The sequence below is a fragment of the Charadrius vociferus genome, unplaced genomic scaffold, assembly GCF_000708025.1.
Source record: "Charadrius vociferus isolate BGI_N301 unplaced genomic scaffold, ASM70802v2 scaffold259, whole genome shotgun sequence".
NCBI lineage: Eukaryota > Metazoa > Chordata > Aves > Charadriiformes > Charadriidae > Charadrius > Charadrius vociferus.
In genome coordinates this window covers 1265394-1280486 of record NW_009661368.1, presented here as the reverse complement: position 1 = coordinate 1280486, position 15093 = coordinate 1265394, and the positions used below count along the sequence as shown (strand labels likewise).

General features: G+C 42.3%; 1 protein-coding gene across 1 annotated transcript in view; it reads left to right on the top strand.

Annotated features, from left to right (window-relative positions):
- The first annotated feature begins 4820 nt into the window (after positions 1-4820).
- The window catches only part of ATP9A (ATPase, class II, type 9A), a 50119-nt gene continuing 39846 nt past the window's right edge, over positions 4821-15093 (top strand). Inside the window, exons 1-5 of the mRNA XM_009893493.1 lie at positions 4821-5031; positions 6221-6362; positions 6945-7089; positions 7434-7547; positions 10177-10237. Coding sequence (XP_009891795.1) covers positions 4821-5031; positions 6221-6362; positions 6945-7089; positions 7434-7547; positions 10177-10237 — 673 coding nt within the window. The remainder of the gene's footprint in view (positions 5032-6220; positions 6363-6944; positions 7090-7433; positions 7548-10176; positions 10238-15093) is intronic.

Here is a 15093-nt window from a genome sequence, read left to right as displayed (position 1 = left end):
GAGCTGTTTTTCTAGACAATCTTTTTTTCCCTCTCAAGGACTTAGTCTTCTGATTTCCCTATGGAAAGTATTTTATTATTCCTAATAATGCCAATAGTTCTCTCCTGCCAGAAACAGCCAACTTCCTCCAGTGCCACTGACCTTCCCCTGAGCAGAAACCTTCGGAGTGATGTGATGGTCTGAGCAGCCCCTTTCCTCATCATCCAGGTCTTTAAGCTTGATACCTGAAAATAAGTATGGAGTCCAAAGAAAGAGTAGATCTGTGTGATACCTGTGAAATTTTGTCAGGGAGGAACAGGTAAATTAACTGCAAAAAGCTGGTATCCCCAGTCAAAAGGACTTCTTATTTAATGAGCACCAGGATAATCTGAAAACACATTTGTGTACTTGTTTGTATGTGCTCAGAGTACTTTGTTTCTGGTACCTGACTGAATGAATTTGTCAGAATGTTTTTTTGGGCGTTAAGATTATTCAGTGTCCAGAGGAGAAAAAACGGAGAAGGAGACTGTCCGAAACGTTCCTTGCTAGGTTCACCACCCATCTTTCTGTGTCTTCTTTCCCTTTTACCGTGGTATGAGTTGTGTTTTGTCATACCAGCATGTGGGCATCCCAAATTGGATATTTAGCAGCACAGCCCGGGACTTTGCACCTTAAGGGTGGCTGTCTCTCCCCGTGGTACAAGTCCTTGGCAGCTTTGGGGCCTTTTGCTTTGGCTCCTGTGATTGCGCAGCAGCCGTGCAGTGCCGGCGAGTGCTGGGCTTTCACCGGTGTCGCACCATGTGTTGTGCCAACACAGCCTGGTGCAGTAATGAAAGTGCCTGTGGGGACCCGTGTTTACTCACATTGCAACATCGGCACATGTAAGACAGAAAGGGTTGAGGTAGGGAAACTGTCCCATCTGCACGTGGCCCGGGTAGGTTAATGAAACCTGACAGTGGTCTGTTAAAACACAGTCTGCCATTGCAGCCGCACCTGGTTGTGTAAAGCACTTTGTAAGGATCACAGATGTCATGTAGAGGATTTTAAAGCAGAACTAATGAGCTTAGTAATGTATTCTTCCTTAATGAAGTTTAAGACATCATTGAAAAGTTTTAAAAAAATTAAAAATGACAATTGCATATCTTTGGGGAGGGGAGTGATAAACATCTGCCTAGATGAGCAATGTGCAATGCCAAGAATGAGCATGTGGTTCTGTGCTTGAGAAATGTCTGTGTTCTTACCAAAAGCTCATTTTCTAACTTATTTCAACAAGCCATGGGCTGGCACTTGCGCAATTAGTGTGCAGAGATAACCGTTGCAGCTTAACATTCCCGCTAGCCTGGGGTTGGGACTGGGGGCTTGTGCTCTGTGCCCACCTGGCAAAGCACAGGCAGCGTGCTTGGTGGTTCGTGGGACAAGAGGGAAAAACAAGGTCACAGGGTAGGTGAGCGTGAAATGCCAGCACTGGGCTTGACTAGGTGTCCTCAGAACAAAAACTCTTCGGGAATCTTTGAATGTATATGGGATAAAAATCAGCATTTACTGATTTTTCAGGATTTTCAGCTGCTGGTGCCTGGGTTCCTTGCTGAGCACTCCAGGCTCTGGAGGAGGCTTCCAGGCAATGACATCATGGGATTCCTGAGCGCTGATAAACCTCCCCAGTTAAAGTGTCGCAACGTGAGACTGTGTTATTGCTGGTTTGCTGGTTGTAGTATTGCGTTCATGGTTGGACTTTTTTTTTTTTTTTTGTGAATTCCTCTATGTAGCATGGAAACCTCGTGCTAAAAGGTTATCTGTGTAGGAGACTTCTTAGTAGAAATGCTGCATGTTCGTTACTAGAGCATTGATACTACTGATAATCGCTTTCAAAAACTTGCTAGGCAGGAAGTTTTTCTTTTGTTTGTCTAATTAGGTTTTCAGTTTGCTTTCCCTGTAATTCCGGAGGTTGTGAAAACTGTGACTCCAGCCAGGCAGGAATTTCACAAAACTGTTATTTTTATACAGCAGATTCTCCCATCCCCTTTCTTGCTTATACTTGGAACTGCGTTATTTTTAGATTGATTCACAAACCTGATAGTAACACAGCATTTGTAAATTCAGATTCTTACAGCAGCAAGTGCCTTTGTGGTGGGAAGGCTACAAGAGGTCATGGCTTTAATTACAGAACGTAAGCTAAATTTTGGGTAATTTCACGTCTATGCAATTGCCTTCCACTTCCCTGCCTTTGTAGGTGCTGTCAGTATTGGGGGCTGCCATCTCCTTTAGAAAAGCACAAGTGTAAGCAGTTTAGCAGTGCTAGGAGTTAAGTGTTCAGAGTAGTGAATTCATAGTAATTTGGAAAAGACTAAAACCAATATAATTATACGTAAACAGTTGGGCAGAGCACACTCTTCTTAAGGTAAAACATTCTGCTTGCTTTGTGGGGTTCATTTGCCATTTTCTTGTACACTTGTGAAAAAATGCTGATAAGTCATTGAACTTATTAAAATGTCTGGAAGTCTGCTTTGGAGATTTAGGTATTGATTTGAAGATCTGCCCAGATATTTGGAAAGTTCTTTGGACCATATCAGTGAATGTTACTTTGTACCAAAAAAAAGTTAAATTAAAATATTTATTAAACTAATAAGGGTACTACGTACCCTCTATTAAACTAATAGAGAGTACCAAGTAGTACCCTCTTTGAGTCTTATCCTATTGTAAATATTATGATATAGGTGTGTAGGTATTTTTGCTGTTGAGTACAATCCCTGGAAGAGGCCCAGCCTAAAAAATAAACAAAGGTAACTGGTTTCAGATGTCTGATTACAGGGACTGACTGACACTCTCTAACCGGGGAGCACATTGTGATGATATGGGGTGTATGGACACCAGGTTTGCTCCCTTGGACGAAGCCTCTTATTTGGAGCTTTATCATAGAGATCATTCTGGATTCACAGTCATTAAAACACAGAATCAAGGCTACTCATGTGTGATTATTATTTTTTTTTTTCTTTGTGAAAGAAGGAAAAACACTCTCCCCCCCCAACCCCAAACATATCTAAACCACCATTTGCACTGTTTTCCATTAAAATATATTTGGGATACAAGTGACTATTTGTCTGAGATCTTCATCTGCAAACACAAAAGAAAACTGCAATTGAAAGATATCAAGCTAATATACTTCTGAAGTAGAGTTTATGAATTTGAGTGTTTAACACCAGCTTTACTGTTTGTCTCACATTGGTAACTGCCTTTCAGATGCGGGTATTATACACAGCTGTGTGGGGAAGAAAGATCTACTAGTTAGTTTTTCTTAACAAGAAAAAAAAGAAGTTTGTAGATTTGACAAAAATTGATAGTTTCAGGGGCAAGGGTAACTTTTTGAAGTGGGTTACTTTTAGAGTACTTAATTGTGGTTTTATAGTACTACGTAGGGAATAGTCAAAGATGGAAGTCCTTTGTCTTAGAAATATTACCAATGTAGCATAACGGGCAAGGTCCCTGTCTAAAGGCAAGCAGAGATGGCAGTAGTGGGGCTGCAAGGCTGTAGGAAGTCAGGTGCCTCTTGTAAATGCTTGAACAGGGCAGCATCTCCAGTTATTTTATTCCAGTCATTTGATCTAGGTGTGCGTTGCTATCAGAGTTTTGAGCAGTTTGCATTACCCACTGTGTTTTCCTGTCAGATCTTCCTGCATTCTCCTAATTTCCTCTTCAGCAACTGAACTGTTTGCAAGTCAGAGTTGACAACTACCGAGGCTTTGATAAAGCTAACATCTACGTGGTCAGTGATAAATATGTATTGGTGGAAGCAGTGGAATTATTATGGAAATTGGGGGACCTTACACGTACTCTGGTTTTGAAACGGAGAGCTTGACTTGCATGAAGCTGGTAAGAGACTATTTGGCACCATCCAAAATTTGTGATTTCATGTTCCTTCACTACCCATGCTATCTTGTCAGCATTTCGGTCTGAAAGTGGCTTTGAGCGAGAAAGCTTTCTCTCCTGTGTTTGGTTGGCACCTGCACGCTTACAGCTTTGATTGTTCTTGAGTACAGACTAGGGAAAACCCACCTTTTCAGGGCTCACCTGCCACTCTTCATCAAATAGAATAGCGTGAAAGTAATTTGATTATGCAAAAATCCTTCTGTCCAGTTTTAAAAGCTTGTGAGAAATTATCTTGCAAGTCAGCCTTGTGAAGTTTATGCCTGGGCACGTAGCACTGAATCCCACAGCGACGCCTTTTCTTTACTCCTGGAAGCAAAGTTGATTTTTATTCCTCTTATATACTGAAGGAACTGACTTAACTGGTAACATGTCTTTCTGTTTGTTTGCATCCAGCAGGGCATAAAACATGGTATCTTTGGGGAAAACCACCCTCTGCGTGGTGAGTGGTAAACTCTGTTCATCGTGCTGCACGTGTCTTCTGGTGAGGCAGTGCCTTCAAGGGCCCAGTGCTTTGTGTACTTCCTTAAATAGTTACTTATTTCGGTTAGGTGTGTATTTAACTGAACTTTTGCAGCAGAATGCCATGATTCAGGAGTAGATCTTAGCGGTGGTTTCAGGAAAGATGTTTGTAAGAGCTCTGAAGCCTTTGGTTATCAATCTGGCTGATACTGGCTTTCCCAAATGTCAATGAAATTCAATAGGGCTGTTTTTAAAGGAACAAGGGGGATTGACAAGAGATTGGCTTTCAGTAAGAAGCAGTGACAACAGAAAAATGACCCTTTGGGGGTTTGCGGAGGGTACACTGCTGCAGTTCTGAACAGAGAGGCTTTTTCAAGGTACAAGAGGGATCGCTGATAAGTCCTTGCATCTCCCACAAAGTAACCGACGCTCTGTGCAATTCATTGCTTCGGTTAAGGATGGGTGACATCCAGCAGCGGAAGGTTTTATTCCCTCCAGCCCGTTTCGGCTGGCTGCAGTGGCGAAGGTCCTGTCAGGCGCCTGGTGTTGATGGCGGCCGGCCTGCAGGCCGCAGTGGGCGGCCCCCAGCCTGTGGAGGGAAAATGGCGGTTCTCTGCCGTTACTGTTGCTTCATGAATTACATGTTAATCCTCCATGTTTTTCTAGAGAGTAAGTGTTTCCTCTCACCTCATCCTGGGGTCTTTTAATTGAGACAAGCAGCTTCTAGCCTGAGGTTTGTAGGCAGGGCAATGGTTTCCAAAAGAGGGAACACGGTTTTGTTGTGTATGGCACCCATTGTGGGCGGGAGGAGATTTTTAGCCTGGATAATATCAAATATAGGCACGATGTACTATCACTGGGGTTTCTTTATTGGCTCTGGTGAGTCCAGCGCTCCCCGACAGCAGTGGGGAGAGGTGGGGGCACCGGCCGAGCCAGGGCTGCCGAGGGGAGGGAGGTGGGATGCATCGGTGGGATGCGTCAGTGGTCCCACCACGCGCTCGGAGCCCTCCCTGAGCTCACGTCTCCTGCTCTGCCCTTCAGATGTCCCCCCCACAGAGAGGAGAGAACCCTTTAGGGACCCTGTCTGTTTTAGTGAAGTTGGTGTGGCTTTCCTGAATTCCCATGTCACTTCTAGCAAAGGCCAGAAGTGATGTTAAATAAATGGCTTTAATGTAAGCCTGAGTTGGAAAAGTTAAAAAATCATCATGGTGATGTGTTCATATTTTATTTATCTTGGACAGTTTTTGGAAAACTGGCATTGCAAGGTATAAAAAGTAATTGTGGTGCTGGATAACTGAAACATGGCAATGTTTAATGGCACCAGAACTGATACTGCTGACAAAGTAGACAAAAATACAGGAGAAAAAGAAATTACATCAAAGGTTATATTGGACTAACCTGACTGAAAATAGGATGAGCTTAAATCCCTGCAGCCGTTTCTCTGGCAGCTCAGGTTTGTGGTGCTGGGTCCAGGCGTTGGTCTGGGCTGCCCAAACTCGCAGCCTCTGCGGTGGTGCTGAAGAGCTGAAAACACGGATTACTACAGCTAAAGGAACCAGCTGAGACTGGGTGGCTGGATATACAGCACATGTTCTTAGTGAGAATGTGTATTACTCATTAGTAGTTAACATACAATTTGCTGTTAGCATAAACAGAGCTAATGACTGTAATACTGTGTAAAAATAAAATCACTAATCATTTAGTATCTATTTTCAGATTCCTCTTAAGGTTTCATTTTTAGAGGATTATACATTATTATTCCTTGGCAAGACTCTTTTGAAGTGCAAAAATTTAAATATGCAAATATTAAATCCATCAGTTAAAAAAGGTATAAATTTCTATGACATTGGGGTTGCAGGGAAGGAGCAGAACCTCTGTCCATCTCCATCTCTTTTCTTTAGGACAGTTGGTCCTAAAGAAAGCCCCCTTTTGCGGGAGTTCCCATACACCAACAAGGAAACAGAAGAAGTAATAGAAAGCACTTGTAACTGGTTTTTGGTGTGTGTTGTTTGTTGTTTTTTTTTTTTTATTTTTTGTGGGAGCTTTCTGGCATAAAACCTGCAGTCCCAGATCAGTGCGGGGGCACCTTTCTTCCTGTACCCCACACCTCACTGCTCCCTGAAGCTCTCCCAGCAGCCAACACTGACTCAGTGTAGCGATGAGCTTGGTCCACGCTTCTCCATGTGTTGTTTTCTTTACAGCAAAGGGAGAAGCCTCCCCAGCCCTCGTTGCTGCAGGCACGTTTCTAGCACTGCTGCTGGCCTGCCCAGCTTTGAGCACATGGTTGTGTGATATAGTTACAGCTCTAACACCGTATGAGATGTTTCCCCGCAGCTGGGTAGACTGCAAGGCAGGTCTGCAGTGGCTGTAGCAGGTGGAGTGTCTGTATTTGGTAGAAAGTCAAGCTCTGGGTTTTAAGATGCTCGTAGTACAGTGGATAATTGAGAGATGAGAGGTGGTGAGTGACAGATGAAGTGATGCTCAGCTGTTCTGCCTGGCTGGCGGAGAGGGTCTGGGGTGTGTGTGAGTCATAGATATATGTTAAAAACTAACTCATTTGTTAATTAATCTTCTTTCTATAGGTGTTGTGAGTGCTTAAGATGCTGTGGGAGGAGAGACCCAAGGCCTCGTACTGTTTGGCTTGGCCATCCAGAGAAGAGAGACCAGAGATACCCTCGCAATGTGATCAACAATCAGAAATACAACTTTTTTACATTTCTCCCTGGGGTAAGGATGAAGAAAGTTGCTTTTCATCATCCCACCCCAATGCTTTCCCCAATTTCAATGGTTTTACAGTAGATGGGTGCAAAACCTGGAACTGGAGGAAATAATTAATGTTTGAATTGTGTCTTGGTGAGCCTCTTGCAACAGATGCCTTAGGGCAGCAGCAAACCAGACATGGGTCTGTCCTGAATGTTCAGGACTAGTTTAAGAGTGCCCTAAGTTAGCATTTAGACACTAGAGGAGCATGCAAATATGTTTCTGGTGGTTAGTTCAATATGCATAACTTCCGAACTCCATTAATCTCCTCTTCTTTCTCTCCCCCCCCCCCCTTTTTTTTTTTTTTTTAGGTGTTGTTTAACCAGTTCAAATATTTCTTCAACCTTTATTTCTTGCTTTTGGCCTGCTCTCAATTTGTCGTTGAAATGAGGCTTGGTGCACTTTACACATACTGGGTTCCTCTGGTAGGTAACTTAAGGTTTTTTTTATTCAAGAAAGTTTCATTTTGATGAAATTTCTTTTGCTGCCTTTCCTCTAGGGCGTAAGTTTGCACCTTAAATCATTTGATTAGTTTACTTCTTCATACATGTCATAGTGTCGATGATGCTTCTGGCCTTAAGCTTTATTTTGTAGAGGTTTGGCAAGGATGGGAGAGGACTGTGCCCCCAACTTGTTCATTTGTGGGGTAGTAACAGGCACAGAGCTCTTGCCACGGGTTTTGGTGACTGCAAGGGCAGCAGGACTTCATGAATAACATGGGAGAATGAATGGGGACTGAAGTGATGTGTGTGTTGTTCATGGCTGTGTCTTATCACAGGCTGTGCTCATAGAGGCTGTTGGGGGGTGTTGTGGCCTCCGGGGGTGATCACGCAAAGGCCAGTGCTTGCGGGAGCCCAGACCAGCCTGGCAACTGCAGTGAAGGACCGAAGGGCACCTTTCAAAAGTGACCTTAATGACTGGCCATATGTGCAATGACGGCAAATTATGCTCCCCTGCCAAACAGTTTGACCTGTGGCCTTGGGATAGGTCAACAGGCTGCTTCATAGTCTAACCACATTGTAAAAAACAAATGAAAAAACTGAGAAACACCCCTCCACAAACCTCCCGCCTATAAAAATCAATATATTGAGGCATGTTCACACACACTCATTCACACTCGCTCAAGGTGCGGATAGTCTTTCCTTCCTGTAAATTATTTGCCCTCTTCTTTTGATAGCCATGTGTTTCACCTGCAATCAAAGGAAATCGATAATAATCAGTTTTGAAGTAGAAACTCCAGTGCTGTCAAAGGATAGAAAGAGGAATAGTTGCATGGAATGGGCTTCTTAAATCTCTAAATGCACTGCATGAGCCAGTTACAAGTGCTTAAATGCTTAAATATAGGTACCTATATATTTTTTTTCTTTTATCCCAGTAAAACTCCTCTTTCTTTGTGAACAACTTCTTTGCTGCACTTCAGCCCAGAGTACTGTAGAATAATTTTGGTTCAGAGGGACATCTGGTCCAACTGCTTTAAACTTACACTAGTTTAACTTTTCTACCTGAGTTTTGAAAGTCTCCAAGGATATAAATTCTTTTGACTAAAGAAATGACACAAAACCAACTGAGAATTGATTAAAAAAAAGCACAGGGATTTTCTGAGATACTGCTTGTGCACTCATTTGAGAAATGGTGGTGGTAAAAAATTCATGGCTCTACTGAGGGAGCTGAGGAGGGGCAAATGAAATTTTTCTTGCCTTTTATACTTTCAGTACAGTAAAATCCCTGGTAAAGGCCAGAAAGAAGTGAATTTGGGACATTGCTGCTAAAATTCTGTTTGTATTAAAGCTTGGATCTCACTGAATTCTCTCTCGAGTGTGTGCTGTATTGCATTTGCTGTATGAATCTAATGCTAGTTTCAGAAGATCCTGTCCTATAAATAAAGTATACATGCACCCAGATCTCTCTTTCTGGGTTTTGTATAGGCAGTTGTGACTTCCCTGTGCCAGGTAAGCAATTAGAATTTGGCCTATATGCTGCCAGAAAGCAGGAAAAGGAAGGTCTTTGTTCATTACTGGCTGCTAATGAGAGTGTTGGGGATGGAATGACATACGAGATGACACAGTGAGTTGGCACATGTGGGAATATTTTGGGGTGATTATCTGAAGACTCTTCAAACAGCTGAAAAGTACGGTGAAAATAACTGATGCTTTTTTGTTTTATTTTGTAAAAGCACATAGGGATTTCTAGCTAAATACACAAATGCCACTTGTAACTAGAAGAGAAATGGTCATTGTTTTCTTGATTTGTTGGTTATGGGGAAGGGATCATCCATGGTTGTGGTCCTAAATGCCTAAAAGCCCCATAAAGCATTATTTTTCATTATTTATTTATTTTTTTATATAGTGAAGTATGCAATGTGGGCATTTTCCTCATGATAAGAGGAAATGAAATGACTGCTCACATCCATAGAAAAGTAGGACTGAAACCCTAATCAGACAAATGTGTAATTGTGCTGCAAGTAGTTCACACTGATATATTTAGAGTGCTTATTTGTGTAGGTTGAGTGTGTATGTACGTACGCATGAACACACATACATTATATATCTGTATCTATTAAAAAGGGGTTATATAAATTTCTGTATAGATTTCTATATAAAGAAATCTCCCAGATTAGGTGAGCTAACTTTGGCTCTGTGGTGGAGGGAATACTGAGATTTGAGGAATCCTGTTTTACCCTGGAGTTTTGTGTAACCCCTCTTGGTCTTGGTTACTTACCTGTGAAGTGAGATGAAATGTGGTGTTTACACTCTGCAGATAAACTTTACAGAGATTTGCTCAGGGAGGTACTTGGTGGAGCATCATGGTAAAGATGAGAAACAACCATGTTTTTTTAAGCAACAAGTCTGTTGTCAGTCTGCTATTGGGAGTTCTGCGCAGCAGCGCATAATATCACTATGATGATTTAGTGAGAGAAGATAGAATAAGGAAATAAGGAAATGCAGATTGTTGGCATTGGTACTGATAAATATTGCTCTTATTAGAGGCAGATGTGATTTTTCCTGACCTTTTCATCCATTCTGTTCCCCCCCGCCCCCCTTGCTCCCTTTTTAGGGATTTGTTCTTGCTGTTACCGTCATCCGAGAGGCCGCGGAGGAGATCAGATGTTACATGCGTCCTGGCACGCCTGCCGCAGCGCCAGGGGTTGCAACTCAATCAAACGCTGCTGACAGTCAGAGAAGCAGAGTTCAAGGAATGGGGAGGGGGGTTATGGGCTCGCAGGCACGTGGCTTCGCGGCCACGCCACCGCTCCTGCCTCCGCGGAGGCCTCGGGGGTCCGGGTGGCTTCTTACGCATGGCTCCTCGCCAGGCTGTGGTGGATGCTGGGCTGTGCTGAGGGTTTCCCAGGGAGACGCACAGCTAACGTGGGGGTTCAGGGGAGGTTAATTGCCTCGGATAACTTCAGAGCATCGTCTCGGTGACCTGAGGCGTGGGGAGTGGGCAGTCAGTGCGTTTTCGGGCGCGGGAGCCTGCGCGGTGGGCTGGGAGTTCCCTGCCTGGTGCTGGCTGCAGTGGTCGACTTCCAGGTAGCTGATGGGATATTTTTAGTCCCTGCTGGCTCCTAATTCCAGTGTAGGCCAAAACTTCTTCCCCAGTTATTGTCTCTTCTTGGTGAATTGGAGTCACTAAAGAAAATGAAACTGGATCTGAATTGCTCTGTGTTGTGGATGTTTCCAGAAGGGAAATGTGTTTTCCTCCCTGCAAAGCTGTGATGCGAGACAAGCACTGCGTAATGTTGCATGGAGGGAGGGAGAGAGAGGCAAATTCAGCAAACAGCACAATAGGAAGAAAACAAGAATAGAGCTATAGTAGATGTGATATGTTGTTTGGGATTCTCTTTGGTTTTCTTCCAGTTTGGGTAATGGTGCATCTGTCTTCCCCCTGCATGTGTTTTGTGCTTGTTCACCGTCAGTAAGAGAGAGAGATGTAAGAAGGATTCCTCTAAGTTACCAATTCATATTCTTTAATGGAAACCACAAACGTGTGCTTAAAAAAGGGAGGAGGATCCACATAGATAATTTGCAAAAGGACTTTAGTAGAAGAATTAAACCTGGGTCTGTGAAAATGTCAGAGGATGGTTTTGCAGAGGTACATTCAAATAGTGAGGGTGAAAGTACGCCGTGTTCTGGTGTCTAGGACTGGGGACCATTTCCACACAGGTACCGCAAATTGTAGTTAAGTACAAGTACTCTGTGTATCGAAGGAGCTTGTGAATGCATGTGTTAAAATTAAGATGACTTGCTTGACATACCGATGTGTTCCATCACTGAACATGCCACACCATTAGAGTTTCATAGTTTTTTCTGTGTTCTACGAGACAGAATTATATCGTGCACATCCTTTGCGAAAAGAGGCTGATAACGTGTGATACGTTACCACATCTTTTGTGTTTTTCTGTTAGCAGTGACTGATGTAGTTTTTCAATATCGTCTCTTGTATTTTTGTATACATCATCTTTAGCCCTTTTCTCCAACTGTGAGGAGTTTGGAGACCTCGTTTGTAAGCGAGCCCGGGCTGCAGCTCAGCTGTGTCTCGTCCCTGGCTCTGGCCATTGTTTACAGCTGTGCCATACCTAACAAAGACATTTAAATTCTCATTTGAAAAATAGAACGCTGCCTCACTATGGAGTTACTCCTAATACCATGACAATGATGGTGAGGCCAGGGTTTTGTTTTTAAAAAGGGAATGAACTGAATTTAAGCAACTTCTTTTTTACATTTCTAGTTTCTTTGTTATAAAGGGTTATACCCCTGAATTAAGATGCAGTGAACTAGGTGTAGTAAAAATATGTTGCTTTCAACACTTGCACTTTTAAGAATAAGGCTGCTTTTTAAATGTAATTGCTTAAGGCTGTATATATTTCACATGGCGGGAATTATGAGGCAACTCTGAACTAGGGAGTTTGAGTTTCTGAATATTAAATCCCCTTTTAATAACGTGTTCTTACTACAACACTTAAAATGCTTGGCAACCAACAAAAGCCTCATCCAAGAGGGGTGTACTACATCTATTTAAAGATATAAAAGAGTTGCCTTCTGGATTCTATTCAATGATCTATAAGGGGCCTGACCTCTCCTTTAGTTCTTTTCATATTGCTATTACGTTTCCCATGAATGATTTCCCTCCCCCCAGGTCCTTTAACTTTTCTAATTTTGTGAAAGAAACCAAGGAGGATTGGCAGCTGGGCACTAGCCGAAAATCTTGAGCCACTTTATTTAACCTGAATTTGATGCAGAAACAGGAGTGAGACTCTCTAACAGTATTGTTTAGAGTAGGAAAAACACAGGAAAATTACTTATGATTTGACTTCTGGTTTGGGGAGAAAAGTAATTTCCAGTCTCTCCCTGAATCCAGTGTCTCTCTGTAGTTGAGCTTTCCAGGACACCAGAACATCCACTTTTTCACTGATTAAAACCTTAGCACCCTTGAGAATCACCTAGGAGCAGAGGAGTCCCTTGTGAGGCCACCATGACTGTGGGATGGAAAACTGTTGGGTTTGTTTTATTGTATCTATTAGTACAGTTAGAAAAAGTAGGCAAGCTTTCAAGGAAGCTCTTCGTCAGGTTAGAAGTAGAGCAGCAAATATCAAAATAAGCTGAGAACAGCCAATCTTAACTATTAATTTTCAGTGTAGCTGACAAAACTCCAGGTAGAACTTGCCTTGGACAAACAGTCCTGTTTCGCTTTTTTTTTTTTTGGCGTGTGTTCAGTAGCATGGTTCGTGTTTCAGGATATTGGCACAGCCCTGTACTGGAAAGGGGCAGTGCAGAAGGGTACTGATGCACAAAAGCTGCCTGAAGTCTTGCTCTACAATTTTTTTTTTTTTTTTTTAAACGTCACAATAGTTTCACCTCTAGAGCCAGTATTTTTGGGGGAGGAGATTAGGCAAAGCTCGACACTGAGCACTGCTGTTCTTGAACATTGGCTATAATGGGTCAAATGGAGCACTGTAGATTTCTCCGAGCCATTTTTATTTCCCCTGGGTATATGCCCTAAGCTGTGGTTAAGGTGGCCGGAGAATAGTTTTTCCTCTCTCCAACCTTGGCCTCCCCAGCACAACCCCAGGGACGTAAATATATTCTCAGGCCTGAATGAAGTCAGGGAGACTGAAGCACATGCTTACATGCAGTTCTGAATAGGGACAGAAGTAAGCACAGATTTTGGTGCTTTCTGGGATTGGGATCCTTATGTCCTCTTTGTGTGCCGTTCCTCGCACCCTCCTGCTGCCGGCCGGAGCTCTCCTGCTCCAGGATACTCGCCAGCCTGGTCCCCCACCCCGGGGGGAGGAAATTTTGGACTTGCAGCTTTGCTCCTGTACGTGAAACTTTTTTCATGTGCTCTTCTGGTTAAGCTTTTTAAGATTCACTAAGCTGTTTGCGTTGTAGAGATAAAGGGAGAATCCTCTTTGGATCACATTTTATTTTGAATGTGGTTGCTGAATTCCAGGGACTAACCTTTTTGGAGGGCAGCGTGAGCAGACAGTAGTGTATTTTCTGTCTTCCTTAATGTTACACAACATCAAAAAACCTCCACCCTAAACCTCTTTTCTCTTTCTACAGATATGATCCATTTATGTTCCAAAATGATGAAACCAGCAGACTTCTGGAAAGCTTTTTTTTTTTTTTTTTTTTTTTAAATAGAAAGTTCTCCATTTAAAGGACGGCTGTTTGGATTGTAATAAAAAATAATCAAATTTCCATCCCCTATTCATAAACCTACAAGCTGCCTTGTGTTCAGAAGGCCGTGTGCTGACTTTCTGCTTGATAGAAAGCTAGAACTGTGCTTGCAAATTCTTGGTTTGTTTTTCTTCTCTTGCAGCCCCCCTCCCAGGGTAACGCTGCATAATGGAGAGAAACTCCACAGCAAGAAATGGGAAGAGACCTCCTACTGCGGGGTGCTACTTAAGATACAGATCATTGGCGTTTACCAGCCATATAAAAACAATATTTTCTCAAACCCTCTGAGTCCTGCTCCACAGTTTATACAGCATAAGGCTGCAAAAGCCAAAAGTTTGGTGCAGCACATCCAAACAACCTCTGTTGTTTTTTTCTTTTTTTTTTCGGATGCATTTGGCTTGTTTTAATAAACCTCTGGCTTCATCTTTAATGCCAAATTAAGTGTTTTGATCTGTATGTTAGTGAAGCTCTGCAGATCTGTTGTGAAATCTTGACTTAAGTGCTCACATGCTAGAAAAAAGCATGTCTTCTGGCTAATACATTTAATACTTTAAATAATCTGCTTTATGCTGCAGATTTGGTGGTAATTCCAAAGATCATAGCTGAAGTTGGAACAAACTGTTTGCATTTTATTTTGTTCACTTTTTTGTCTTTAAAAAATATATAAATCAGGATACAGCAAGGAATGAAACAAATATAAATCAAATATTAAGAATTGATTCTTTTTTTAAAAAAATAAAAGATCAGGGCTAGTTGCTTTTTTAAATTGTCGGTCACGGATTTGTATTCTGATTAACTTCTGAAAATATAAACTGGAAGTATTGTAAATGCTAAATAAAGCTATGGGTATTTAGAGGAAGCACTTCTAGGTGCATTTATAAAAACAGTCATTTATTATTACAAAACTGCTTTAACAGCAGAGCAATATTGGGAAATGAAGCAGTTTTGTTACTAGCTAGTTTCTTAAACATGCGTGAGAAAACATCTAATGTTTAGGAGGTAGTTTCCCCTAAACTTTTTCAGAAAGAAATAGGAATTACAGAATTCCCAAGATCAAAATAAAACTAATTCAAGTAAGTTGCTTTATGGGAGTCCTGAGTCAAAGGAAACATCTGGTCCCGCGCCTTCTTAGCAGGACATATGGTACATACTGCAGAGATGTCATCCGTGAGAGGCCAGGAGTATGGCTGGAAAAGCAGAATTAGCTTTGCTACCTAAAAAGGGCATCTCATTTATACAGGAGTTATAAAAATGTGTATTGGGTAGAAAGGTCCTCTCTTTCTTTTGCCTTAAA